The sequence below is a fragment of the Ranitomeya variabilis genome, chromosome 7 (assembly GCF_051348905.1).
Source record: "Ranitomeya variabilis isolate aRanVar5 chromosome 7, aRanVar5.hap1, whole genome shotgun sequence".
Lineage (NCBI taxonomy): Eukaryota > Metazoa > Chordata > Amphibia > Anura > Dendrobatidae > Ranitomeya > Ranitomeya variabilis.
Genome location: NC_135238.1, coordinates 46,031,762 through 46,057,106, shown reverse-complemented (window position 1 = coordinate 46,057,106; position 25,345 = coordinate 46,031,762). Strand labels below are relative to the sequence as shown.

Sequence of the window (25,345 nt, the reverse complement as noted above, 5' to 3'; positions counted from 1 at the left end):
GGCTGGAAGAAATGGTCGGGCTTCAGGAAAACGGCTGCGTGCACAGATTGGGATCTTGGCTGAGGTCTTTCAGCCTCACTCCACTTCTGCTACTGGTTTCCTGCAGCGGTGACCCTGCCCCTGTGACCCTGCTCCACAACTGTGCCCCCCCCACAAGCTATATTCAGACTATAAAACACACCCCAATTTTCCTCCCAAATGTGGGGGTAAAAATTGCCTCTTCTAGTCAGAATATGCTAAATGCTGCTGAGGACCGGAAATAAATTGTCAGTGAGATCTGAATTATTTAGTGCAGGTCTACTGGTGAGGACTTTGCTGCAGATTGTTTCCCCAACAAATTGCAATGTGTGAACAGACCCCGAGCTTTAGAAATAAAAATTCAACCCATAGTTCTCAAACAGTTTTATTAAAAACAAATAAATAAGTCTTAACAAAAGGAGAAAAATATACATATATTTATACATACAAGTCTAACAATAAACTTTACAAACCAATATGTACAACTAAGGCTACTTTCACACTTCCGTCGGTACGGGGCCGTCGCAAACTGTCGGACGTTGTGCTAAATTTAGCACAACGTGGGCATTCGCTGCCCATTGTGATGAGCGGGGAGGAGGGGGCAGAGTTCCAGCCACGCTTGCGCGGTCAGAAATGGCAGACAAATCGCACAAAAAAATGTTACACTGAACTTTTTTTGTGCATCGCGTCCGCCAAAACACGACGGATCTGTCGCATGACTGATGCGACGTGTGCCCATCCGTTGCTAATACAAGTCTATGGGCACAAAAACGCATCCTGCAAGCACATTTGCAGGATCCGTTTTTTGCCCATAACGACGGATTGCGACGGAGCCCAGAAGACGGAAATGTGAAAGTAGCCTAAGCCACGTTAGCGATATGTAACAAAAAGCACAGGAGTGACGGCTTCCCCAACACAGCCCCCAACATGCAGCCTCACGAGAGCGACATCCCCACCTCCCAACACAGGAGAATTACAAATGTAAAGAAAATCCAGCTTCTTGGAAATTGCTACATTTATTGGAATAGAGATAAAAAATGAAAACGTGCTAAATTGCAGAGACAGCATAGAAACGCGCATTTCAGACACACATGGCCTCGTGTTGCTATGCTCTCTGCAAATTAACACATTTTCATTTTTCATCTCTTTTCCACTAAATTGTTTCATTTCCTATCAGCTGGACTTTCTTCAGATTTTATTTACATTTGGTCCCAGGGACTCTGCTTCTGAGCTCCGGTAAGCTGTTTTTTTTCTATTCTGTGTACACGGGAGTTACATCACCCCATTCACTTTACAGCAAACCAGTATGTATGATCCCCCCCACAACCCCTCATCATCCTCCCATCCCCAACACAGCCCCTCATCATCCCCCACACACGGCCCCTCATCATCCTTCCATTCCCCACAGCCCCTCATCATCCCCCCACACACGGCCCCTCATCATCCTTCCATTCCCCACAGCCCCTCATCATCTTCCTTTTGCTCAATTGACACCAACCCCTTTCCACATTACATCCTCAGCGCATCACACCGAGTCCTGATCCCAATTCCCTTGTACAAGGGTCCACGGTGCAGCCCTTCGGTCTTCTCCTCACTCGGCTCCATGCTGCAGCCCCTCGGTCCTCTCCTCACACGGCTCCATGCTGCAGCCCCTCGGTCCTCTCCTCACACGGCTCCATGCTGCAGCCCCTCGGTCCTCTCCTCACACGGCTCCATGCTGCAGCCCCTCGGTCCTCTCCTCACACGGCTCCGTGCTGCAGCCCCTCGGTCCTCTCCTCACACGGCTCCGTGCTGCGGCTCCTCGGTCCTCTCCTCACACGGCTCCATGCTGCGGCCCCTCGGTCCTCTCCTCACACGGCTCCATGCTGCGGCCCCTCGGTCCTCTCCTCACACGGCTCCATGCTGCGGCCCCTCGGTCCTCTCCTCACACGGCTCCGTGTTGTGGCTCCTCGGTCCTCTCCTCACACGGCTCCATGCTGCAGCTCCTCGATCCTCTCCTCACACGGCTCCGTGCTGCGGCCCCTCGGTCCTCTCCTCACACGGCTCCGTGCTGCGGCCCCTCGGTCCTCTCCTCACACGGCTCCATGCTGCGGCCCCTCGGTCCTCTCCTCACACGGCTCCATGCTGCGGCCCCTCGGTCCTCTCCTCACACGGCTCCGTGCTGTGGCTCCTCGGTCCTCTCCTCACACGGCTCCATGCTGCAGCTCCTCGATCCTCTCCTCACACGGCTCCGTGCTGCGGCCCCTCGGTCCTCTCCTCACACGGCTCCGTGCTGCGGCCCCTCGGTCCTCTCCTCACACGACTCCATGCTGCAGCTCCTCGGTCCTCTCCTCACACGACTCCATGCTGCAGCCCCTCGGTCCTCTCCTCACAGGGCTCCATGCTGCAGCCCCTCGGTCCTCTCCTCACACGGCTCCATGCTGCAGCCCCTCGGTCCTCTCCTCACACGGCTCCATGCTGCAGCTCCTCGGTCCTCTCTTCACACGACTCCATGCTGCAGCCCCTCGGTCCTCTCCTCACAGGGCTCCATGCTGCAGCTCCTCGGTCCTCTCCTCACACGGCTCCATGCTGCAGCCCCTCGGTCCTCTCCTCACACGACTCCATGCTGCAGCCCCTCGGTCCTCTCCTCACACTGGCTCCGTGCTGCGGCCCCTCGGTCCTCTCCTCACACGGCTCCATGCCGCAGCCCCTCGGTCCTCTCCTCACACGGCTCCATGCTGCAGCCCCTCGGTCCTCTCCTCACACGGCTCCATGCTGCAGGTCCTCTCCTCACACGGCTCCATGCTGCAGCTCCTCGGTCCTCTCTTTACACGACTCCATGCTGCAGCCCCTCGGTCCTCTCCTCACAGGGCTCCATGCTGCAGCTCCTCGGTCCTCTCCTCACACGGCTCCATGCTGCAGCCCCTCGGTCCTCTCCTCACACGACTCCATGCTGCAGCCCCTCGGTCCTCTCCTCACACTGGCTCCGTGCTGCGGCCCCTCGGTCCTCTCCTCACACGGCTCCATGCCGCAGCCCCTCGGTCCTCTCCTCACACGGCTCCATGCTGCAGCCCCTCGGTCCTCTCCTCACACGACTCCATGCTGCAGCCCCTCGGTCCTCTCCTCACACTGGCTCCGTGCTGCGGCCCCTCGGTCCTCTCCTCACACGGCTCCATGCCGCAGCCCCTCGGTCCTCTCCTCACACTGGCTCCGTGCTGCAGCCCCTCGGTCCTCTCCTCACACGGCTCCATGCTGCAGCCCCTCGGTCCTCTCCTCACACGGCTCCATGCTGCGGCCCCTCGGTCCTCTCCTCACACGGCTCCATGCTGCAGCTCCTCGGTCCTCTCCTCACACGGCTCCATGCTGCAGCCCCTCGGTCCTCTCCTCACACGGCTCCGTGCTGCAGCCCCTCGGTCCTCTCCTCACACGGCTCCATGCTGCAGCTCCTCGGTCCTCTCCTCACATGGCTCCATGCTGCAGCTCCTCGGTCCTCTCCTCACACGGCTCCATGCTGCGGCCCCTCGGTCCTCTGCTCACACGGCTCCATGCTGCGGCCCCTCGGTCCTCTCCTCACACGGCTCCGTGCTGCAGCCCCTCGGTCCTCTCCTCACTTCTCTTCTTCTCCACCAGCAGCTTCCTGTTATCGGATCTTCATTGGACTGAAGGAGGCTCCGCCCTTTCCGGTGATGTCATGATCCAAGGAATCACTCCTCCCCCTCAAGAAATCAACTCCAGTGTAGACGCTGCCATGTTGGTACACCCAGGCCGGTTCACCTTGTTACCGAATACCGAGGTGTGAATGGCGTTTTCTGTGCGTTACTTTGCTGGAGACCAATTCATTGTACAATCAGCCGGACCGTGTTCTGCATCATGGCGCCGAGTGCGCGGTCCCTGCCCCCCCCCCCCCAGAGTGCGGTCCCTGCCCCCCCCCCCCAGAGTGCGGTCCCTGCCCCCCCCCCCAGAGTGCGGTCCCTGCCCCCCCCCAGAGTGCGCGGTCCCTGCCCCCCCCCCAGAGTGTGGTCCCTGCCCCCCCCCCAGAGTGCACGGTCGCTGCCCCCCCCCCCAGAGTGCGGTCCCTGCCCCCCCCCCCAGAGTGCGGTCCCTGCCCCCCCCCCCAGAGTGCGGTCCCTGCCCCCCCCCCAGAGTGCGGTCCCTGCCCCCCCCCCCCAGAGTGCGGTCCCTGCCCTCCCCCCCCAGAGTGCGCGGTCGCCGCCCTCCCCCCCCCCCCAGTGTACGGCTGCCCGTAGTGACTGTGAGCACAACATGGCGCGCTGTCTCCCCCGCCGGGATTGTGGTCGCCCTAATGTCAGTGGGCCGGGAGCTGCTCCTGGTACAGGCGGATGCCGGCAGTGTAGCACAGCTGACCTCTGCAGCTCCTGAGGCCGCGCCCGACGTGTCCATGATTTGTTTATTCTACAATTCTTATTTTTAGGGCTAAACCTCGGTCTCTCGGGCTCACACAACTCACTTGTTGCTTCATTTATTTTTTGTTTTTTAATTGAGCAAAACCCCCCTAATATTTCCATCTTCTTGTGTGTGTTACCTTTGGCCACTAGATGGCGGCACATACACTGCAGGCGGATTACCCGCTCGCTTTACTGCCTGCTGTGACAGCATTTCTTTTGTGTTTATGATCCCAGTTTCGGTCTTCACGTGGCCCCGACGTTCTGCTCTCCTATTTGTATTGCAGGAGCCTCGACGTGCAGGTTACACACTTCTCTTTCCACCTGTTGCAAGGCCCAAAACATCCGGTGGAGAATCTCCTGATAGACAACCTCACTCAGCGTGGCTCAGCTGTCCCCGGGACCGCAGCCGGCAGCTCCGGGTGGAGTTACAGTTGGATCGAGCCTGTCACATCGGCTACATTGATATAGGTGCCGCAGTTGGAGCAGATCTTGGTGTTCCAGCTTGTGTGTGACTGGGTGTCTCTGCTCTCATGTGTTGTGTCCGCCCCCGTGAACAGGAAACAGTGGTTCGGCCTTCCTACAGATCGACGTGGGACGTTCCATCTGGACTCTGGATAAGGGGTTCACCACTCTCCTCCCCACGACCACGCTGATGCCACCGGCAGACGCCAGACTGATGAAGAACCACAGAGGGGTCCGGATGTTCAAAGAGGGTAAAGGAAAATGGTGACAACAGCTCTAGATGTGGCTGGTGCAGAAAATGTAATTTTTTATTTATTGCAGCTTTAGGTGTGACTGTAGTACAGCAACATGTAAAAGTTTGTGCACCCCTGGTCAAAATTACTGTTATTGTGAACAGTGCTGGCCAAAAGACACGAGAGCTCCTCACAATGCATGGAGGTCTCCACCCTAAGTCTAACACCCAAAGATTGTACGCCAGCAGAAAGGAGGGTGGTCGAGGCCTGATAAGCATCCAAGCCACCATCACGGATGAAACCAGGAGTATCCAGGAATACAGCAGGAGAATGGCTCCAAACGATGAGATGCTGAGAGAGCCTAAGGCAGCAACAGATCTGGAAGGAGCAGGACCATGAAGCACCATGGCAAGACAAGCCGCTGCATGGGACGTACCATCGACAGATAATGGAGGCGGCTGACATGGAGAAATCCTACCAATGGCTGGAGAAAGCTGGACTCCGAGACAGAGGCACTGATCATAGCGGCAAAAGAGCGAGCACCAAGGACCAGATCCATAGAAGCCGGAATCTACAAGACAAGACCCAAGGTGCAGACTATGCAAAGAAACCTCAGAAATCGTCCAACACACAATGGCAGGATGCGAAATGCAGGAACAGCGTCTACCGAACGCCACAACCAAGGAGCGGGAACTGTATACAGGAACATCTGCACAGCGTATGGGCTAAGTCCAGGTGGGAGACCCCAGAGAAATGGTGGAGAATGAAGGGGCTAAAATCCTGTGGGATCTAAAGATCCAGATGGATAAGCAGGTGTTGGCTAACCAACCAGACGTGATAGTAGACAAGGAGCAGAGGACAGCAATGATAATAGATGAGGCAGCAACATCAGAAAGAAGGAATATGAGAAGCTGGAGAAACACCAGGGCCTCAGAGGAGAACTGGAGAAGGTGTGGAGGCAACAGTGATTCCAGTGGTGATCGTAGCACGTGGAGCAGTGACCCCTAAGAGGAAGGATGGCTGCAACAGATCCCAGGAGCAACATCTGAGCTCTGTCCAGAAAAGCGCAATGCTGGGAACAGCTAAGATCCTGCGCAGAACCCTCAAACTCCCAGGAGGACTCGAGAATGAGGAAGGACAACAAAGACCACCCCCATTTGGGGTGAGAAGGAAAATTCTATCTATCTATCTATATCTCGTATGTACTTGAGTATAAGCCAACACTGGGAAAACTTATTGACTCGAGTATAAGCCTGGGATGTGAAATGCAGCAGCTACTGGTAAATGTCAAAAATAAAAATAGATACCAATAAAAGTAAAATTAATTGAGACATCAGTAGGTTAAGTGTTTTTGAATGTCCATATTAAATCAGGAGCCCCATATAATGCTCCATACAGTTCATGATGGCCCCATAAGATGCTCCATATTAAAATATGCCCCATACAATGCTGCACAAATGTGGATTATGGCCCCATAAGATGCTCCATACAGACATTTGCCCCATATGCTGTTGCTGCGATTAAAAGAATAAAAAAATCGCATACTCACCTCTCAGGCCCTCGGCACTTGCTATATTCACCTGCTCCCCATTCCACCGCCGACCGCCGCTGTGTCTTCCCCATCCTGTGCACTGATGTTCAGGCAGAGGGCGGCGCGCACTAATTGCGTCACCGCACCCTCTGACCTGAGTGTCAGTGTAGAGGAGGCAGCGGCGCCGACGGTGGAACGGGGAGCAGGTGAATATAGCGCACTGCGTTATATCACCTGCTCCTGGCGCGGTCCCTGCACGTCTGTACCCCGGCAGCTTCTTCCTGTAGTGAGCTTTCACATGGTACCCCTCATTACAGTAATGAATATGCGGCTCCACCCCTATGGGAGTGGAGTCGGGTCCATATTCATTACTGTAGTGAGCGGTACCATGTGACCGCTCACTACAGAAACAAGCTGTCGGGGGGGAAAAAAACGTGCAGGGACCGTGCCAGGAGCAGTATTATTACAAAGCTCCGCTCCCCCTCCCCTGCCGACCCTTGGGTATGACTCGAGTATAAGCCGAGAGGGTTACTTTCAGCCAAAAAAAGTGGGCTGAAAATCTCGGCTTATACTCGAGTATATACAGTAATTTCATCTTTTAGATTTTCAAAATTACTTAAAGGACAACTGGCTGATGCCAAGGTTTGTGCACCCTTGGATATATGTGTGCTCAGATAACTTTGACCCAGGTTTCAGACCTTAATTAGCCTGTTAAGGTTATGGCTTCTTCACTATAATTGTTAGGAAAGGCCGATGATGGAAATTTCCCAGCTTTATAAAAACCCAGCCTCCTCTAACCAAAAAACAGCAGCTTTGAATTCTTCTAAGCGGCTGCCTAGCATTCTGAAAAGGAAAATGGTGGAGCCCACAAAGCAGGAGAAGGCTATAAGAAGATAGAAAAGCGTTTCCATGTTGCCTTTTCCTCATTTAGTAATGTAGTTAAAAAATGGCAGTTACCAGAAACAGTGGAGGTCAAGATAAGGTCTGGAAGACCAAGGAAAATTTCATCAAGAGCTGCTCATAGGATTGGTAGAGAAGCAAATCAGAACTCCCACTTGGCTGCAAAAGACCTTCAGAAAGATTGAGCAGACTCTGGAGTTGTGGTACATTGTTCTACTGTTCAGAGACACCTGCACAAATATGACCTTCATGGAAGAGTCATCAGGGGAAAACCTCTCCTGCATCCAATCAATGGAATTCAGCTTTAGAAGTCTGCAAAGAACATCTAAACAAGCCTGATGCATTTTGGAAACAAGTCCTGTGGACCGATGAGGATAAAATAGAACTCTGTGGCCACAATGATAAAAGGTGGAGAAAAAAGGGCACAGAATGTCAGGAAAATAACATCTCGCCAACCATTAAGCATGGGGGAGGATCATTCTTTGCACTGTGTTGCAGCCAATAGCTTGGGGAAAATTTCAAGGGTAGAGTGAAGAATGGATTCAATGAAATTTCAACAAATTCTTGAAAAAAACATCTGTAAAAAAGCTGAAGGTGAAAAGAGGAAGAGGATGGCTGCTACATATGGAGAATGGTCCTAAACACACGTCACAATCCACAATAGACCTGAAAAGGGGCAAACTGAAGGTTTTACAATGGCCCTCACAGTCCCCTGATCTCAGCATCATTGAAAATCTGTGGCGAAACCTCAAAATAGCAGAGGAAGCAAAACGCCCCAGGAATCTCACAGAACTGGAGGAATTCTACAAGGAAGAACGGAGGAAAATCCCTCACACAAGAACTGAAAGACTCGTGTCTGGATACAGAAAGCGTTTACAGGCTGATACTTGTACTAACCATGCAGGGTGCACAAACTTTTTCATCTGCTCATTTTCCTTTTTGTAATTTTTAAAATGTAAACGATGAAAAAAATATATATTTTTATTGCCTAAAACACCAAGGAGAGGCGACATCTGTAACTTTAGGCCTTTTACAGATCATTTCATCTTCAGCTCTCTTCACTGTTCACAATAACAGTGATTCTGACCAGCAGGGGATAAACGGTTACATGCCACTGTAGATGTGAGTGGAGCATAATGTGTGAATTTACAGACTGCAGCTCTGGAGGTGGCTGGAGTATATGCATATTTTCAGTGGATGCAGCTCTGGAGGTGGCTGGAGTATATGAATATTATCTGTGGATGCAGCCCTGGAGGTGGCTGGAGGGCAGGTGCCCACAATCAGTCACACCCTGCTAGAAGCAGCACCTGTCTTGTGAGCTCCAGCACTTCCAGCAGGAGGCCCAGAGTCTGCCTCTCTTCTCCCCAGGGAGAGGCAGGCTTCCTGGGAGGCCGGCATGGCTTCCCAGGCTTCTGTTCCCCGGTCTGTGCCGGCGGGGGACAGAGAGCAGCAGCAGCAGCAACCGGCCCAAGAGGGACTGAGGAGGTCAGGACGGGTGAAGAAAACCTTACCCACCTACTCCAACCCTGAGACGGCTCATCGTCCGCCCAGAGAGGGAGACAGGGGCACCCCAGGCCCCAGGAAGGAGAGCCCAGGAACATCCTGGGGGGAGAGGAGCTCCGGCGAGTCCACGAGTACCTTCTCCTCCCGAGTGGTCGCCATGCTACGTGAGTATGAGGACGCCGGCAAAGCACTGACCGGGCTGAAGGAGAAGCTGCAGGAGGCACGGATCCTGAACACCCGAGCCTCTAGCAAGGAGAAACCCGTGACCTCCCAGAGGTTGAGAGCCCTCAGAGATGAGGTGGCCCGGTTAGTGCTCCTCCGGGAGGGGATTGAGAAAAGCGCAGGTCCCTTCCTGGAGAGGTTTAAGAACCAGCGGCGGTTCTCAGAAATGAAGGGGTTAAATACCTCAGGAGAGCCGCCAGCCGGCGTCCTAAGCGACGAGGAGGAGGAGGACGACGAGGTGGCTGTGACTGGAGTCCTACAAGCTGGAACCAGCCGGGAGAGTGAGTCGCAGAGCCGACAACAGGGAAGCGGCCTCCGGGCACGGCAGAGGACTCCGACAGCACAGGCTGGAGCGTCAGCGGAGGAAGAGGAGGGCGGTCTGCTACAGGAGATCCGACAGCTGGAGTCTCCAGTGAACCTGGACCGCTTCTCCTTTGGTGAGGACGAGCCAGCAGAGGAAACAAAGAAGAGGAAGAAGAAAACGAAGGAGACCGCACGGGAGGTGGTGAGTTACAGATATGTACTGATGGATGATGTTACACCTACCACCTCCTGTGTAAACCCCACCAAACCTAAAGGCACGGGCTCTGCAGTGGGTCCGGGGCATAGGCAAGGTGGGGAGAGGAGGAGGACGTCCGGCGGTGCTGCCGTCTGTGCGGGGAACAGTGCAGGGGGCGAGGCTGTGGAGGTACTCACGGCGCCGGACATAGGGGACCCCGAGGAGTTTCCCTCCCTGCCCTCTGCGGCTAAGCCGGTTATCACCGGGGCTGAGGGGGGCGAGGGGGATGTCCACGCCGTTGCGAAAGGGGGACGGTGTGGGCAGACTCCATCCCTGCTCGCTACGGCTGAGCCGGCCGACGCCGGGGCTGTGGGGGGCAGGTCCGAGAAACTTGGTGCGGCGAAAGGGGGGCGCACTGTTGTGACAGGGGCGCAGTGCGCCTCAACAGAGAAGAGGCACGCGGCTGCAATAGGGGAGCAGCGAGTCCAAAAAGGAAAAAAAAAGCAGGAAACATCATCTGCAGGGAACACTGGGCGCCCTGCTGCGACGGGAGGACAGATTGCTCCAGCACCCAAATGTGACACCGGGACCCCGAAGGCTGTGGGTGCGGGGCAGGCGGCGCCCCCCAACAAGCAGCAGGCCCAGAATAATAAAATACAAACTGCTGCAGTAGGGGGGCAAGGCGCTCCAGAGACACAACAGAGAGCCAGCACCAATCAAGGGAAAACAAGTGTGGTGCTGCACCCCTCCCCCGGTCCAGCAGGTGTGAGTGCAAAGAAGCCAGCAGACACAAGTGAGGAGAAAATGGATGTTACTGTGGAAGGTGCAGAGAACAGTTTTACAAATAGTGGTGTGAATACTGGAAAAAAAGTGACGGGAAGTGGTGGCAATGGTAAGAAGAATGAAAGCAGCTGTGCAGGAAATGATGGGAGTAGTAGTGGAGTGAATGATGGGAGTAGTGGTGGAGTGAATGGTGGGAATAGTGGTGGAATGAATGATGGGAGCAGTGGTGGAGTAAATGATGGGAGTAGTGATGTTGCAAATGATGGGAGTAGTAGTGGAGTGAATGATAGCAGTAGTGATGTTGCAAATGATGGGAATAGTGGTGGTGGTGGAGTGAATGAGGAGAACATTACTGGTGTTGGTGGAGGGGAAGCAGGTAGTGGTCCCGCTGCCTCCCCAGCGGTGGCGGGGTCTTCAGCCCCAAGCTATTCAGGAGCTGTCACTGCTGGGGGTAGTAGTGCGCCCTTGTCTGGTGACCCTGAGGATGGTGACTTGCAACAGCGCTTCCTGGACGCCCTGAGGAGAGGGGAGAGTTCCATCAATGTAGAGGGGAGGGAGGTTGATCTGTCTTTCTGGATAGAGAGACACGGTCTTTCCGCCTTCCGAGATAGAGGGGCAGAGACTGTCTGGTCTCTGCCGACACCGGGGCAGAGGAGTAACCGTAGGAACGTGGCCCGTCTCCAGTGGGTAAGCAAGGATGCCTGTCCTGATCGGTCAAAGGTTGCTGAGCTCCTGCTGGGGATGGGCTTCGTGGCATATGACATCTTTGCCTTGATCCATCCCTATGGGACCTCCTACTTCGATGTCAGCTTCGTGAGACCGGAGGGCCTTGAGCTTTTCTGGTCTCGCCATGAGCTGGCTCGGGGTCGCCCCGAATGGCAGGGTTTCCTCGCTGAAGCAATATCCCGCCAGAACTCGGTCAGGAAGGTGACCGTTTTGACCAGTAACGAGTCACTTTCCTGTGTCGACATCTCCACCTGGGTTGGACGATATGGCGACATCATCGGTATTCCCGAGAAGACCCTCGATGAGCATGGTATCTGGTCAGGAGCCTGGACCTTCATGGTGAAATTGAAGGTTTCAGGAAACACCGTTACCCATATCCCTTCCTCAACATTTTTGGGGAGGGACAGGATCTTGATTTTCTACCGGGGGCAGCCTAAGGTCTGTCACAGGTGCGGCAGCCCCACACACTTCAGTGCGCAGTGTACCACCCAGAAATGCGCACTGTGTGGGGACCTCGGCCATCTCGCTGCTACCTGTGGCAGGATTAGGTGTAACCTGTGTGGTGACCTCGGTCACCCGTTCAGTCGCTGTCCGCGTTCCTTTGCCAATGCGGTCCTGAAAGCGGCGAGTGCGGGACAGGCGAAAGCCGGGACTAATCTCGCCGGTGAAGGGACCAGCAGAGGCGGAGGAGGCAGGGAACCGGTGAGGAGCAGGCTGCCGCCATCCAATATCAGGCGGCAGCAGCAGCGCCGTGGGAACAGGGGGCAGGGAGTAATGACCCTAAACTCTGACCCGGGTGCTTCACTTGCAGCTGAGGATCCTAAAGACGGCGAATTGAGCGAGGAAGTCAAGAGACTTGAAAGGGAGGAGCAAAAGGACGCCATGTCTGCCCAGGAACCTTCATCCGGTGACAGTCTGGATGAGGGAGAGGGGGAGTGGTCACAGCAAAAGAAAAAGGGTAACAGGAAAACAACTAAGGATAAGAGGGGGTCCGGGCCTCGAGCCTCCTCCTTGGAGTGCGACCCCTCTGACTCCGTAGCCCTGATCCAGGTGCCATTGGAAGGTCCAGCCGCCCCCCCTCTGGTGGATCTCTCTAACCGGTTCCGGGCCCTCCAGGACTCCCCTCCAGAGGGGGGCGATGGGGACCCGGGGCCGGAGGTTGCGGACAACGTTGTTGGGGCTCAGGAGGTCGCTGGGTCTTCTTCTCAGGGGGCAAATACAAAGCCTTCTGGGAGGGGGACTACCTCAGGACCACCAGACAAGGGCCAGAGTGTATGTAAGGAGAGAATGGATGAGTCTGTTTGTCTTAAGCGAACTAAAAACTCATCATTGTCAGAGGAAGAGGGTGAAACTGTTGGAGGTGGGAAGAAAAAGGCTATCTAATTCAATCAATCATGATGGCGGCACCCACCCCGTTGACGCTGGCAACCATTAATGTTGCCAGCATAAAGTCAGATGTGGCAAGGTACACGGCCTTTCATTTTCTCGGCCAACTTGACGCCGACATTTTGTTTTTGCAGGAGACCAGGTTGACCGACCTATCAACCATGCATAAAGCAAGGCGGGAGTGGAGGCACGGGCCCTCCTACTGGTCTCTTGCGGCCGAGCCGTATAGCGGGGTGGCGGTCCTTTTTAAGACCGCAGCGGTTGAATGCAGACGATTGATCGAGTTAGAAATGGGGAGATGCTTGATCCTAGATGTCTCCATGGGGGGACAGGAGCTTCGGCTCATTAACATCTACGGTCCCCAGTCCAAGTGGGACCGCAAGTGTCTCTTCATGAAGATCAAACCTTTCTTATTTTCGAGTCGGCAGGTGGTCTTTGGAGGGGATTTCAACAACGTCACGAGACCCTGTGATAGAGGAGGTTCCGGAGACCGGCTGGCTTACGATTGCGTCGCGCTAAATAGGATAGTAAGTGAGGCACGCCTGGTGGATGTCCACATCCGGCACAACACAGGCCACGCGGGGTTCACCTTTTTTAGAGGTAGTCAGTGCAGGTCTAGGTTAGACAGGTTTTATTTGAAGGAGGATGCCGTCTCCTCGCCTTTGTCGGTTGTGGAGGTGGAATTTTCCGATCACTGTTTGATTATGTTTTCTCTGAGCGTTACAGAGACTCCTCGGATGGGAAGAGGTTATTGGAAGCTGAATTCGTCACTCCTTGAGGAAGAAGCTGTAAGACGGTCCTTTGAGGAATTTCTTCAGAGCCAGGTACCGCTGCTGGGCCTAAGTAACACTAAGTCTGAGTGGTGGGAGATGTTCAAACATCGGGTGGCGAGATTCTTCCGGCAACTCTCGAACCTCAGAAGCCTGAACAGGGATCGCCTGTATCAGAGCCTGAGGAGGAAACTCGAGCAACTGGTCTCGACTGGGGGTAGCCGCGAGGCGATCTCCAGTGTGAAATCCTTGCTAAAGAGGTGTCAGTACGATAGGCACGCATCTTTGGTTTTTGAGAGGGACTACGGGAAGTACTACTCGCCCGACCCTTACAGAAGCTGCAAGATGTCAGTGAATAGTAAGATAGTGACAGGGCTGATGGACAGTACGGGATCCCTGAGAAGGTCCAGATCAGGGATCTTGGAGGTCGTCAGTTCATACTACTCGCACCTCTTGGGAAGGAAGGAACTGGATCGTGACAGGATGTCGGCTTTCCTGGCTGAAGCTGTTCCTGAGCCAGGGGCTGACCTCTCGCTTGGCGGTTTGGCAGAAGCGATCAAAGAAGAGGAAGTGAGACTGGCGATCGATGGGCTCCGGCCCAAAAAATCGCCAGGTCCGGATGGCTTAACGTCCGAGTTCTTTAAGACCTTTAGGGACTCCTTGGTCCCCCTCTTGACTCAGGTGTTTAATGAGTGTCTCTCCTCGGGCACTCTGCCGAGATCATTAAGGAGGTTGGCTTTGATCATTTTGTCAAAGGGTAAGGATCCGTCACGCATTGAGAATTGGCGTCCCATATCACTTCTCAATGTGGACAGGAAGGTTTTGGCTAAGATACTCTTCAATAGGCTGGTGAAGTTTGCACCGCGGCTCCTTTCGGAGGCCCAGCACTGTTGCGTTCCTGGCCGTAGCACTTTCAGTGCTGTTCTGGGTGTCCGAGAGGCCGTGGAGCAAGGCAGGGCGGGCCTTTGGAAGGGGTTCTTGCTGACCCTGGATCAGGCAAAAGCCTTTGATCGGGTCAACCACGAGTACCTCTGGTCCACTCTTTTGAGGTATGGTCTGCCTGGAGGGTTTGTGGACTGGCTTAAGACCTTGTACGCAGGGGCTGAGACTTTCGCTCTGGTAAACGGGTGGATTGGACAACCTTTCGGGGTGGGATCTGGTGTCCGCCAGGGCTGCCCTCTTAGTCCTTTGCTTTACGCGTTTGCGATCGATCCCTTCCTCAGAAGGGTTGATTGTGGACCGTTGGCGGGGGTGAGGATGGGCGGGTTGGCGCCAGAGGCTATCCTGAGGGTAGTGGCCTACGCGGACGACGTTACTGTCTTTGTTTCTTCGCAAGAGGAGGCGATGGTGGTGATGTCAGAAGTGGAGAGCTACTCGGAGGCATCCGGGTCCAAGGTCAACCAGGACAAGTGTGAGAGTCTCTGGCTGGGAGGCGGGGATCCCACGTTTGATCTTACGGACACCCTCCCCGAACCCCAAGAACATGCCAAAGTCCTAGGCATCGAATTTGGCCAGGGTGATTACCCCACGAAAAACTGGGAAGGCAGAATCAAGGGTGTCGTCCAAAAAGTGGACCAATGGAAGGGTTGGTCTTTGACCCTGAGTGAAAGGGTTGACCTGTGCAAAGCTTTCCTGCTCCCCTTGTTAATCTACCTGGGCAGCGTCTGTGTCTTGCCGGAGCCTCTCTGGACACGGGTCTACAGTCTGTTCTTCCAGATGTTATGGGGGAATAGACTAAACCTAGTCAAACGGGAGGTCACTTATCGCACGAGGAGACTAGGGGGGTTGAATATGGTAAACCCCGTGGTGTTTCTAGTGAACACCTTTTTGAAAGTTAACGTGGCAAACCTCTGGAAAGAGAGGGCTCCTCCGTGGGTATTCTCCTGCAAAGGATGGTTTCAGCCTTTCTTCCAGGAATGGGAGACAGGGGGAAGATTGAAGGATCTTCGCACACCGCACGGGCATCTCCCGGCTTATGTTACCCCGGTTCTGAAAATGATGCGCCGGTGGGGTCTGGGAATGTGGGAAGTGAGGTCCCTCCCGAGGAAACTCCTCGACATGCGGGTCTTGCTTTCGCATTTTCAGAGACCATTGGTCCTCAGGGACTGCCCGAGTCGGGATCTAGAGGTTGGGTTAAGTTTGTTAAATTCTAGTAGGATCCCCAAGAAGTATTGGGACTTGACTTGGCGCTGCTTCCAAGGTAAGTTGTATGTGAGGGACAATTTGAAGCACAGGAGCTCCGTGGACAGGAATTGTCCCCGTGAGGATTGCGCTACCATGCTGGAAAGCATGGAGCACTTCCTGCTTCATTGTCCCTTTAATACAGAGGTGTACAACAGGGTGGGCGCTTCCATTGGTTGGCCGCGGCTGGCCACTCTGTCCTATGCCGAGTGGGCCTATGGAGCGTTCAGAGACCTCGGGAGAAGGGACCGAGCCACTTTATTCTTAGTCAGCGCAGTGGTCAGGTACTTCACGTGGAACGCACGAGTTTTAGTTACGACGCAGAGTAAAATCCTCCGTGTAGATGAAGTTGGTAGCAGCATCCTAGGTGCCCTGGTGAAGGTGCGTTCTCTGGAGTGCGAAAGACTGGGTGCCCGGAGGGCGGCCCATCTCTGGAGGGGTTTCTCCTTCGGGGTGCCTTAGTCCGTTAGCGCTCCTATATCCTGGTGGTGGGCTGATATCTTTACACCCTAGATTTTTGTTTTGTATCTCTGTTCCTTGAATAGAAGGTTTGCAGGCATCGAACTTGAGCCTTGGGTGGTGAGTATGTAGGTTGTGTTCTGTGATGTTGGTTTATGTATATATTGTATATAGTGTATTGTATATATTGTATATAGTGTGTATAATAGAGGGTCTTAGTTAGGTTGGGCGGGGGGATTGGGGGGTTCAACGGCGGTGATAAGAGACTGATCTGGCCTGGCCCAGGCCCCGCCTGGGGAAAAACTTTGGGGCCTGATCCTAGCTCGGATAATTCCTGAACTTTGTGGCCAGAGCTGGATCAGGGGTGGCGGGATAGTTAGAGTAGCTGTGTGTATATTAATATATTAAAAAAGGAAAAAAAAATAGTAAAAAGAGAAAAAAAAAAAAAAAAAAAATGTGTTAATGTTAATCTTGTACACTGTATTGTATTTAGGTGGGGTGAATGTGGTGGTGTAAGGGGGGGGCTGTAAGGTAAGGCAGTGGGACCGGTAGGGTTTTGTTGTGTTTGCAGTGTTGTATAATGTTCGGTTTAGTATAATGTGTTTATAGTGTATATATGTATATAATATTGTATATAGGACGGTGTGAATGTAGTTGGGGTTGTATATAGTAGTATGAATGAAGCTGGGCCGGGGGTCTTATATGATTTTATACTATTTATTATGTAAAATTTTTACAGGGGTCATGAACTTTCTCCATTTTGGTTTCATTTCTGGTTTATTTCTTTGTGATTTTTGTCGTTTGTTGTCGTCTGATTGGAGCTTTGTTCTTATGTTTTGTTCTGTGGTGTTTTATTTGTACTGTATCTTGGTTATTGTCATGTAAAGTATTTTTATTTTATTTAATAAAAGACCTGGAGTATATGAATATTTTCTGTGGATGCAGCTCCGGAGGTGGCTGGAGTATATGAATATTATCTGTGGATGCAGCTCTGGTGACTGGAGTATATGAATATTTTCTGTGGATGCAGCTCTGGTGGTGGCTGGAGTATATGAATAATTTCTGTGGATGCAGCTCCGGAGGTGACTGGAGTGTGTGCTGCTCTGGGGGGACTGCAGGTTTTTCTGTAGAGCAGACTCCCCTCGGCAGGAGACTTCCTCGCAGGAGCCGCCCTGGAGAAGTGGGACCGTGTCACCTGCACGCAGCCCTTCAACAAGCAGGAGCAGTTCGGTCTGTCGTTCATCCGCGTCCTCTCCACCCCGGATGAAGAGGATGAGGAGCGGCTCGAAGGCTCTGGGGTACGTCGTGTGGTGTAGGAAGGACGACCCGGCTACTTCCCTCATTAATGACATCATGGAACTACATCTCCCAGCATGCCTTTTGTTTCCAGAGGGGCTGACACATCTGACCCCGGATGATGGATCTCCCTCCGTAGGAGGAGACTGAATCCACTGCAGGGGACTGTAGATCCTCCGTCCCCCTCCGTTGTGCTCTCAGCAGCGGCCCCCCTCCGTTGTGCTCTCGGCAGCGGCCCCCCTCCGTTGTGCTCTCGGCGGCGGCCCCCCTCCGCTGTGCTCTCGGCAGCGGCCCCCCTCCGTTGTGCTCTCGGCAGCGGCCCCCCTCCGTTGTGCTCTCGGCAGCGGCCACCCTCCGTTGTGCTCTCGGCAGCGGCCACCCTCCGTTGTGCTCTCGGCAGCGCTGCCGTTAGTCGAGCTCCAGGCCGTCTGTTACCCATCACTGCTCTTTTTCCCTTACAGGGCGGCCGCTCCTGTCCAGTCTCTCCCCTACACTCCGGAGAGCAGCCCACCCTGGACGCTCAGGACCCCGAGGCCCGGTACGTACCCGCTGGGCGCATTCTCACCCGCTCCTGGGATCTCGCGGTCTGTGGGTGCAGTCAGCAGCGTCCCTTCTGGTGCTCTGTCCCTCCACCATTCTTTACACTGCAGCTCTTCTACAGTGTTGTACAGCCGGACTCATTGATCTCAGGTTCGTTGCTTTGCTGGAGAGGGCGGTTACTGCACCTTTGGTCTGAGCTCTGATTAATCTCAGCCACCTGCGAGCTGTTATTTCTGGGGGTCCTGGGATTTAATCCTCTGCCCCCTCATGTCGTGTCTGTACCTGTAGGAGTCAGAAGCTGCGAGACAAGCTGCAGAGCGTGGCCTCCCCTCCCCCGGCCTCCATGAGCCGCTCCGCGCGCATGCTTCTGCTGTCTGCAGCCAAGTCCCGAAAACACCGCCCTCCAATTACTGCCGTTCCGAGCCCCTCCATCCCGCCATGTGGGGACCGTGGCAGCCAGCAGGGGGACAGCCCGGTGTCCTCCGGTAAGTATCCGCCTGTGGAGGACTGACATCTGGGGGATCAGTGGGACCCCCACAACACCTTTCTGGCACATTAGATCAGAAGGGAACGGCCCCTTTAAATTCAGACATTTTTGCAAACTTCTGTTTTCCCGCTGCAGTGACCCCATCACAGCTCCCACCTCCCGGCTTTTATACAGGGGTCTGCCCGATCATTTACGTTACCGTAACCCTCCATTTTCTGGCTGCTCCCGCAGGATCTTGTCCCGAGACCCCCATGACGAGACTCCACCCATCAAAGAAGGAACACGAGACCCCTAATTGCCGACTGAAAATGGAGGAGGCCCGAAGAAGGTAGGACGTCTCCAGAGACCCCTAGGGCTCTAACACCCCCAATGTGACAAGCTCCTAAAGGGGTCTCCATCCACAGCACGTCACCTCCCCGGCCCCCCGTACTGTCCGGGTGTTCACACATCAGTCATAGGACGTAATTCATGGCTTCCCCCATAGCTCTGTTCTGACGGAGAATCTCGGGATCTTTGGGGGTCCGGGCGATTAGGGGCTGATTACAATATAAGAAATAGGAAGGACTGGTGGCGCTGATGTGGCTAATAAGCCCAATGTTTAAGCACATAATTATTTTTGGATCTTTTATTGATAACAATTCTATAATATAATTCAGCTCCTAATATAATTCACCCCCATAGGCAGCTTCTATAGTATAATGCAACCTCATAGGCAGCCTCTATAGCATAATGCACCCGCCATAGGCAGACTCTAAAGTGTAATGCACCCCCCATAGTCAGACTCCATAGTATAATGCACCCCCCGTAGGCAGACTCTATAGTATAATGTACCTCCCATAAGGAGACTATAGTATAATGCAGCCCCTAATATAATGCACCCCCATAGGCACCCTCTATAGCATAATGCACCCGCCATAGGCAGCCTCTATAGGCAGACTCTATAGTATAATGCACCCCCATAGGCCGACTCAGTAGTATAATGCATCCCCCATAGGCAGACTCTATAGTATAATGCAGACTCTATAGTGTAAGGCAGCCCCTAATATAATGCCCCCCCCCCCATAGGCAGCCTCTATAGTATAATGTAGGCCCATAGGCAGCCTCTATAGTATAATGCACCCCCACAGGCAGCCTTTATAGTATAATGCAGCCCCAAACGCAGCCTTTATAGTATAATGCATCCCATAGGCAGCCTCTATAATATAATGCACCGCCACAGGCAGCCTCTATAGTATAATTCAGCCCCTAATATAATGCACCTCCAAAGGCAGCTTCTATAATATAATGCACCCCCTAGTATAATGTAATATAATGCTCCCCCATAGGCAGCCTCTATAGTATAACGCAGCCTCTATAGTATAATGCAGCCCCTAATATAATGCACCCCCATAGGCAGCCTCTATAGTGTAATGCAGCCCCTAATATAATGCACCCCCATAGGCAGCCTCTATAGTATAATGCAGCCCCTAATATAATGCACCCCCATAGGCAGCCTCTATAGTGTAATGCAGCCCCTAATATAATGCACCCCCATAGGCAGCCTCTATAGTGTAATGCAGCCCCATATATATGGACACTCACGTGCAGCATAGTAAATCAGATTAGAAGTAGTACAATAGATTTAGTGCTTGTTTTGTAATTGGAGCAAACTGTCCACAGATTTAATAGAGGTGTTGCCCCAGAAATTGCAGAACGGATAATGGCAAGTATGGGGACCACTAGAGCTAAATGGATTCTGTAATGCAGTGGCGGACATATCACTGATGTAGTTTAGAAAATTCCGGAAATGATGCATAAATAGGTAAAAAGTAGTTGCATCGTGTGACTGTTCCTCTATAAATGTATCAATATGGCCGTACACGAAGAAACTCCTGGTAACATAGAAAACTGAAAAAATGGAGTGCTGACTTCATAAGTATAAAAAACATATACATTTTATTTAGTAAAAATCATTAATAAAGGAAATAAATATATATTGGGGATGGATACACGAGCACATGTTGGGATTTATGCTCTTCTCTGTCTGTTCTGTTGGAAACAGTTTTGGCGGCAGTAAGGACAGTAGCGGTTTTGGCGGAGCCATGGTGTAATGCAGCTCTGATGAAAAAGATGTCGGCAGGGCAGCACAATAAGCTGCTCACCTACTTCATAATCACCTAGGCATATGGCACAAGAAGGAATCTCCTCCTGGCCTGTGGCGCTCCTGGTAGGAAGGCGTTCTATTTGCCGTATCCTTGTCATTCCTCTCCGCCGTCCTCTCCTCCGCAGGGGTGCAGCCTGCGGTGGGGTTGTATCCTCAACTGAATCTAATCCGGCCTGATTCTCAGCATCTGTGCCCACGGATGGTGGAATAAAATTTGGCTGAGGATCGGCCCCGGAGGTGGTTGCCGCTTCATTTCCACCACTCCTGTTATTGCTGCTGCTCGGTAGTGACGCATCAGCAGAACTGTGACGGTCAGGGAGCGTGGTCGGTGGTAAAGCCTCCGCAGGCCTGAGATTGTCAGGGAGCGTGGTCGGTGGTAAAGCTTCCGCAGGCCTGAGATTGTCAGGGAGCGTGGTCGGTGGTAAAGCCTCCGCAGGCCTGAGATTGTCAGGGCGCGTGGTCGGTGGTAAAGGCTCAGGAGAGATGGGACGGTCAGGTAGCGGCCTATGTGGCGAACGGCTCCTGTGTCTGGTCTCCTCTCGTACTGAGCGCCTGGATGGGTCTCTAACTCTTCTTCTTCTCTCTGGAGAAGGTAAATAATCTCTGTCATCTTCAATCCTTCCTCCTCTTGTCTGAGACGACCTGAGTCTTCCGATCACAGGGCTCTGATCTGAAGGGAAAAACTCATGTATTATAATGACAGAAAATATCATAAATGACAGGTACAAATGTGTCTATCATCTATTATCTATCTATTATCTATCTATTATTTCTCTATAAATTTTTACTGGGCCGGGACACCGCTCTGCACACACCCAAGAATAATCTAAGCACGTTGACCCCTGTTGTGAGCGATGTGTGCTGGTCTGAGGGTCCGGACCCCACCGATCGTCACTACTACAATACCCAGAGTTATTAGTTTAGTTCCCCGTCTAACATTGTCCCCAGTATACAGGCAGAAATATTTCTAACTCCTCTTATGGAAAGAACTAGAGAGTGGAACCTGTTGTTACTGGGGTGACGACAAAAAGACCCCGGTATAATCCCCCCACACACACCCCTTACATTGTAAAGGTTCACTTACTTCGGTTTTCTGGCCGGTTCATCCATGCAATGTTGTCCATGATCAGCTGCCTCAATTCCCGAGAACTCATGGTTTCTCCTCAAAAGTGTTCAGTAACGTGCTCTTCCGGCGCACAATAGTCGCAGATCTCACAGCGCAGAGCAACACGCAGAAGTCACTCAGTGTGCGAGAAGTCCTGCAGAATAATCCACAAATGGAAAAAAGTTATAGGACAATAAACAGCAAAAGCCAAAAAGTAGTGACCATAAGTAGTATGGAAGGACGAGAAGATGAAGCCGCAAAACATCGAGAAAGTGTTTACATGGGAACTGCCCGGCAACAAATTGTATAAATCACTAGTATAAGTGATTATAAGAAACTTTGTAACATATGATATCAGAGAAATCGTCTTTAATCTATTCTTATGGGTCAATTCCTCCACTTTCCCGTCTCCTGAGCTCATTAACTCTGAATAACCTCCTGTAATCCGTCTTGCTCTGCACAGAGATTTCACAAGTTAGGAGGCAGAGGAGGAGCACTGCCAGGAGGAAGCACAGAATCATTGTCCTGCAGGATTCTAGCAGGTACATTAGCTTATACCAGAGCTGGATTCACAGCTACAATGCTCAGTACTGATATATAATTTCCTCCATGGCTCTGTGCTACCTAAGGTAAGAGGTAAAATACTTTTTTTGCGGGAGACACTGATTCAAAGACAAATGCAAATTAGAGATAGTGACTGTAGGGTGAAAATTGTAGAACAATACAAAATACCATACAAGCCATATAATGGCCGGAAATGGCGCTATTCCTCACATCATGTTCACACATTGCAACTTAGACTTCAATGTTACAGAAAAGTATCGTTACCTTCTAACTACTTTACTCTTCTTGTAAATCCAAGAAATGTGATGTCACTAGTAGTGCTACAGAATTCAGCTGGGATCTTAGTAATCGACAGGGATCTTCTTGTCAAGATTTCAGCTCTGTAGTCGTTTATCAACCCTAAAAGGAACAATAGATCGGTCAGATTTTATTCTTTTATTTTTAGGCAGGAAATGTTTGTTATGACCTCAGAATACTTACAGTAATATCTGGTGAATTCCCGATGGAAATAAGATTCCTAATCCAGAACAAAGTTTACACTTGGAGTTTTCAACGCTCAACAAGTAAAACTTTGAGAACCTTCCAGCAGTAGAGAATTATTCCACCTGTAGTATAAGGAACAGATGAGTTTTACCATTTTATTCCTCAGTTCTGTGTGTAGAGCCCAGGTCGGACTGGCCATGGGCGTGGGGAGCAGTGAATATTAATTTCTCTTTAGCAGCGGGCACAGGCTTTAGCCGCAGCAGTCGTCTCCTTCCTCCTGTCGCCTGCTGCTCCACCGCTGCTGCCCCCAGCATGTGCCGCATTCAACTGTATCGGCATCATAGGTGCAATAATAGAGGAGAGGGCATCAGATGATACTCCCTGCTCCATTATTGCCCTCTGCCTCTGCCACAGCCGGTGCGTGATGACGTCACCTCATACTGTGTGCCGGGCAGATGGCAGTGCAGCTGCTGAGACTGGAGCAGAGTCTGGAACCGCGGGGGAATGAGGAGGAGAGGTGAGGATTGTGGGATATATATATATATATATATATATATATATATATATCAGTTAGTACTGGTGGCCATAAGACTGTAGGACTGTGGGGCTGTATTATATTCTATGGAGAGGCTACATTATATTCTATGGAGGGGCTGCATTATATTATATGAGGGGGCTACATTATATTCTATGGGAGTTTGCATTATACCCTATGAAGGGGCAGCATTTTACTCTATGGGGGGCTGCAATATAGTATTTGAGGGGGCTACATTATATTCTTTAAGGGGACTGCATTATACCCTATGAAGGGGCTGCATTTTACTCTATGAGGGGGCTGCATTATTCTATTTGAGGGCTGCATTATATTCTACGAGGGGGCTACATTATTTTATTTAAGGGGGCTACATTATACTCTATGGGAGGGGATGCATTATACTCTATGAGGGGGCTGCATTATATTTTATGAGGGGAGCTACATATTTTATGAGGGGGGGGCTACATTATACTCTGACACAAGTTTTATTTCAGATCTAAACCAAATAATTTTCAGCTTTAGGCCATGTTCACATGCTCAGTATTTGGTCAGTATTTTCCAGCAGTAAGAACTGCCTTAATGGCACCAGACACCCGACAATCAGCCAACAAGTAGCCGAATGATAGTGGTTAAATGCGGGAGGTTGTCAGGTGCAATTCTGGCCTAACTCAGTGGTCGGTGCTGACAGCCGTGGTCCGGCCTCCTCCACTTATCTAATTAGTGTAAGAAGATGGACCCTGGCGGCAGCCATTATACTCACTCTACAGATGTCCGGCTCTGCGGGGTCCTGTGCACGCTGATGTTCTCTTCTCAGCTTATGTAGGTGGTGACTGATGTCCCCTCTGTGGTCCTGGACCAGACAGCCAGGAGCTGACGTCCCCTCTGTGGTCCTGGACCAGACAGAGTCAGGAGGGAGATCTGAAGGGGAGAAGATAACATTGGAGCCATATTACACAGTGCTATAATCCCTGGTGCAGCCCGCCCTGCCCCATACAGGTAGAGCGCTGGCTGCCATTATTATTACTACTATTTATTAATAAAGGAAATCTCCCCTCCTCCCCCTGTAAATTGCTGGACACTGATATTTGCTCCCTGGTTTTCTTGCGGCCATTCCTACTCTTATATCCGGCCACTGAGGACTGGATTTGTTTCATGAATTGTAAATAAAAATATTCATGAAAATGTTTTTTCTGTTGTATTGTGCCGTGATTTGTGCCGGACGAGTTACTCATCAAAACATCGCATGTTCCCCATCATGGTATCAGTAAAAACGACAGCTCAGGGTGCAAAAAATAATCCTTCACCCAACCCCAAATCACGAAAAAAGAAACCGCTACGGGTGTCAGAAAATGGCAACAAACGCAAAAAGTGTTTTCATACAAAATTCAAGAATACATGAAAAAATAATGAGAAGAAAGCTTCTAGTTAGAACCTGAAGACCCACCTCTTCCGACAAGCCTACAACCTGCAGTAACCACCGATCGACCAAACCGCTGCATGACCAGCTCTATCCTCGCCTACTGTATTCTCACCCATCCCTTGTAGATTGTGAGCCCTCGCGGGCAGGGTCCTCACTCCTCCTGTACCAGTTGTGACTTGTATTGTTCAAGACTATTGTACTTGTTTTTATTATGTATACCCCGCCTCACATGTAAAACGCCATGGAAAAAATGGCGCTATAACAATAAATAATAATAGTTTCATAAATAACAACACAAAACAGATTTACCTCCAGATGTAGAAGTCCTCAGTCAGTGATCTTCAGGAAAATCCAGAAGTATCCTCTAATACAGTTTCGCTATTCCACAAGTAAATCGCAAGTAAAGCGCTAATCTCACAAGGAGAAGATCTAGGTACAGTGTTGTCAGGAGACAGACATATACCAAGTCTGAGCCAGTGAGATGGAACCGAGGGTTTTTAAGGTTCCGCTCTATTGTGACATCATCACTCACCTGTGTGACATCACTGCCCGCTTCCATATAAGGTAAGAGATGATGTCACAATGCAGCGGAATAACCAATACTTTTTCTCTCACTATCGGCCTCTTATAAAGCAGCTGATAATGATGGAGGCAGAAATAGGGATGAATGAAATAACATCCTGGCAATTTCCAGGTGTTAGATTACAGCCGGTG

General features: G+C 51.8%; 2 protein-coding genes across 4 annotated transcripts; one reads left to right on the top strand and one right to left on the bottom strand.

Annotated features, from left to right (window-relative positions):
* Positions 1-945: 945 nt before the first annotated feature.
* Positions 946-18,713, top strand: LOC143786222 (uncharacterized). The gene is made up of 9 exons (XM_077275507.1): positions 946-999; positions 1,196-1,254; positions 3,628-3,790; positions 4,688-4,871; positions 4,961-5,116; positions 17,208-17,356; positions 17,816-17,892; positions 18,183-18,379; positions 18,613-18,713. Exons 1-9 carry the CDS (start codon positions 946-948, stop codon positions 18,711-18,713), a joined length of 1,140 nt encoding a protein of 379 aa, XP_077131622.1.
* A 1,584-nt stretch (positions 18,714-20,297) lies between these two features.
* On the bottom strand, positions 20,298-25,088 carry LOC143785863 (uncharacterized). Of its 3 annotated transcripts, none has more exons than XR_013218121.1 (6): positions 24,941-25,088; positions 23,972-24,129; positions 22,674-22,798; positions 22,458-22,592; positions 21,609-21,783; positions 20,298-21,207 (listed from the first exon to the last, which is right to left on the bottom strand). XR_013218121.1 is itself a non-coding variant. In XM_077274999.1 (6 exons), the coding sequence occupies exons 5-6, from the start codon at positions 21,676-21,678 to the stop codon at positions 20,389-20,391; spliced, it is 876 nt and encodes a 291-aa protein (XP_077131114.1). In that variant the 5' UTR covers positions 21,679-21,783; positions 22,458-22,592; positions 22,674-22,798; positions 23,972-24,129; positions 24,941-25,088; the 3' UTR covers positions 20,298-20,388. The 3 variants fall into 3 exon arrangements, 2 of the variants coding, with proteins under 2 accessions (XP_077131114.1, XP_077131115.1); XM_077274999.1 differs by having other exon boundaries at positions 20,298-21,194; XM_077275000.1 differs by lacking the exon at positions 24,941-25,088 and adding an exon at positions 24,656-24,909 and having other exon boundaries at positions 20,298-21,194.
* Positions 25,089-25,345: the final 257 nt, after the last annotated feature.